The following is a 3,313-nucleotide window of genomic DNA, read 5'->3' as shown; positions in this document are numbered from 1 at the left end:
TATTTTTTCTTCAAGAGCATATGCCTAATATATTCAAAATAAGTTTCTGAAATTGTTGAAGATTGGATCTTTACTACATCTTAGAGTTCTTGAGGCTTATGTTTACAGCAACTTCTTAATATTAAGGTGCAGACACATTAAAATTAAGAAGTGAATACTAAACATATTTACTGACAATTTCTCCGAGCATACAAGTGACAGTCAAAACATAGCCCGCTACCAAAAGGATAAAAGCTCCCTGTAAGTGATTTAACTGAAGAATTTGAAGGTCAACATGTTTAGATGCATTTAACTTTCCTGGGAGTTGTCTTTTGAAAATCTCGTGATCCTTCCAGAAGGAATTGAGGCCTGCTTCGTGAATTTTCATTATCCTGAAAATGGAAAAACTGTAAAAATTAAAATGAATTTTTTAGTATAAAAGTTTTAAGTAAATTAAAAAGGGAGATTAATAGTTCTCGGTTTTTTATATTCTTCTATCTATGCTAGTTTAAAACATTTGTTTACTAACGATTCCTTCAGATATTTTATAATGATTATTAACATCTGCAATACTTCAAAATGTTATGTTCAATTATTATGGTTTAATAAGCTTATAAACTGTTATTAGTTAAAATTATCCAGAAATTACTAATTCTACTACTGTTTCAAAAAATCCATTAAAAAGTCTTTCCCTCTCATAAAAAGAAGTATTTTTATCTTTGCCCAATGAGTGATACCGTATTTGAGCATTTAAAAATGGATTAACATCCTCCTGAGGACCGATTCATTTTATAGATGGACACACTTATTTTTACTTATTCCTTCCTAATAACCCTTAGTAACAAAAACATCTCAGTTACTACTAGAATATAAACAGTCGATAATTACGAACTGTACTCACAATAGTGAAAAGGTTTCTTTGCAAGGATGGCAATGTTGGATGTAAAATCCTCCAGAAAATTGATAGAAGGAGTCCTTCGAGACGAAGAAATTCTCTCTTGGAGTATTAGATGGGAGAAAGTTAATACTATCTTCCACACCGATGTATGCATAATTTTCACGTAGAGCTTTATCTGTCCCTTCTACAATATTGTTAACTAATGATGACTTTTTTTCTTCCATGTACTTCCCAATTACTTTTAACGAATCACTTTTTGATTTCTGTTTAATTAAACAACATAAAGGATATTGGTATTAGAATTATGCATTTTAAAAACAACAATTTGTTCCTTGATTTTGATGAAAACGTACCTTGAAGAATACTTCGTAAGCTGAATTTTTCAATGTACCGCAAGAAATCTTTCCTCTGCCAACAGCCTCAGATAATTCTTCAGTCGTTTCAATAGGCTTTTCTAGCCTGACAACTGTCAGGAATGACAAAAGAGTACTGCAGTAAGCTGACACTATAATAACCAGAAATAACATCCAGCATAAATAGAACAACTTAAACGCTGGATAAAGAAGGAATTTTTCTTCTGTACCTGAAAAAATTAAAATCCATTTATGAATTTTAAATTAAAAGACAGGTTTTATTGTTGAAAATTCAATGCATATTATATCAAAACTTAAATCTAATGCTACAGAAATGTACTTTTGACGATGTTTTTTAAGTCTTCATTGGTAGACTTGAAACTTCAATCGAAATTTCCTTACCAAGCTAGAAAGGCCATCGCTGTAATCCGCAGTTGGTAGAATCACCGTCCCTCTTACACAGGGTAGAAAAGACTCGTGTTTGAATCCCGTCGATGACGTGAGGAAATAAATTTTGTGGACCTTTTTCACAACCTGGTTGAGTTAGTTGGTCTCAGTCGCTGTAGCATGATTTTTACTCCCGGAAACTCGGGTCTTTCGTACACCAAATAGGCAAATCGACCACATATTTACATATATAGGGCACGATATAGTCTAAGTCGCTGATGCGTATAAAACTCTAAACAAACAAACAAAAAACTAAAGTTAGATGTTTTAACTAAGTGTTGCATGAGTGTATGAGTGAATGTATGTTGAAGACTTGGTGTATGTATGTGTAAGAGTAAATGGCCACTTCTGATTGTGGTAGAGTAGTAGATCGTGTGTGAACTTATCCCGCAAAAAACTGTTGTTTAATTCCTGTTTGAAGTCTTTTTGTAATCTACCACTTTTACCTTCACTTACAATATCCCTAGATCTCATTTCCAACAAAAACTTCTTTTTTTAAGGGCCCTGGTAAGCTCAGGCGAAGCCAGGGTTCGTCCAGCCAGAGAACTTAATCCATACTACCTGGCCCATCTTCCCACTGCCTAGTACGGTAACTAGGATTCGGTGGTGCTCCGCGGGCCCCCTAGACTAAGAGGCCAGGTGAACAACATAATCCTACATTACACTACATAAACCACTTATCACAAAAGAACTTATCGCAGAGTTGTGGGGGTGCTGCTTCACCCTAAACACTATATGCCGTGTACCTGCCCAAGTATTTAGGTAATTTATAGAGTTATATTATAAAGTGGATCGCGAGCTCTTTCTTAACTGAGGGGGAATGCTCGCTAGATAAAATTGTGACACATATTGAAGAAAGACTTCTAGAAAGGAAAAGTAGAAAAAAAGGTTCAAAATAGGGTAATAGTATTTTCCCAATACATTGTATTTATTATACATAATAACAAATGCAGTTATACATTGCATTCATTGCATTGAACCTTCTTCAATGTATTGGGAAAAGCATGCAGAAGAAAATGAGCAATTGTGTACTATAAAGTTGATCGAATTTTGATGCAGATGTTAGTGATTAATCTAATTGGCCTTCTTTCGATAAATTCGAGGATTTTAAGAGTTTTTAAGTTTCTTCCAGATGTTCCCCTGATGTAATGTTAGGACAAGTTGAGATTGAGTTAATAAACACGCAATGATTCAAATAAATTTCAGGACAGAGTTAATTAAACAGAATATTTCTCTAAAATTTATTTAAGTTTTTGATAATCAGCTGTACATATTTACTTTCTTAATTTTACCTTGTGAAAGAAGGTTTTCATATACGAGCCAAATAACCATCCGAAATTCTACCGATGGTCCTTTTCGCAACTTAGAAGATGCCCAGAGAACACAGTACATGACTCCTATTATTAAAGCAACGGCTATTCCCAAAGCAAGCCATAGCTGGAAGAAAAACATTTGCTCTCACCTTTTATTACATATTTTAAGAGTTAGGCGTAAAGAATAATATGTTTGTATAATCCTGAATTATATTTTTATTTAAAATTGATAAAATTCACAGAAAGCTACGCCATTAAAATTAAGAATAAAACCAAATGATTATATAGTTTATTCAATAATTAGGCATAGTCTATTTATGAAT

The 3,313-nt window shown here is 33.2% G+C and overlaps 1 protein-coding gene across 1 annotated transcript; it reads right to left on the bottom strand.

Annotated features, from left to right (window-relative positions):
* Nucleotides 1–206: 206 nt before the first annotated feature.
* LOC150084129 (uncharacterized) lies at nt 207–3,104 on the bottom strand. Its single transcript, XM_090375050.1, has 3 exons — nt 2,970–3,104; nt 1,231–1,382; nt 207–371 (listed from the first exon to the last, which is right to left on the bottom strand). The coding sequence occupies exons 1-3, from the start codon at nt 3,067–3,069 to the stop codon at nt 279–281; spliced, it is 345 nt and encodes a 114-aa protein (XP_090231176.1). The 5' UTR covers nt 3,070–3,104; the 3' UTR covers nt 207–278.
* Nucleotides 3,105–3,313: the final 209 nt, after the last annotated feature.

Source organism: Mastigoproctus giganteus, chromosome 6 (genome assembly GCF_048544385.1).
Source record: "Mastigoproctus giganteus isolate SK-2022 chromosome 6, ASM4854438v1, whole genome shotgun sequence".
Lineage (NCBI taxonomy): Eukaryota > Metazoa > Arthropoda > Arachnida > Uropygi > Thelyphonidae > Mastigoproctus > Mastigoproctus giganteus.
Note: the sequence above shows the minus strand (reverse complement) of the source record. Positions and strands in the feature narration are given on the sequence as shown.

Bases quoted from the DNA above. Each gene is read 5' to 3' on its own strand.
- LOC150084129 (XM_090375050.1), bottom strand. From the start codon at position 3,069: ATGTACTGTGTTCTCTGGGCATCTTCTAAGTTGCGAAAAGGACCATCG. The intron at 1,383-2,969 runs GTAAAATTAAGA...TGGTTATTATAG, and splicing joins TGAAAACCTTCTTTCACAAG to TGTCAGCTTACTGCAGTACT. The intron at 372-1,230 runs GTACGTTTTCAT...TTCCATTTTCAG, and splicing joins CTTACGAAGTATTCTTCAAG to GATAATGAAAATTCACGAAG.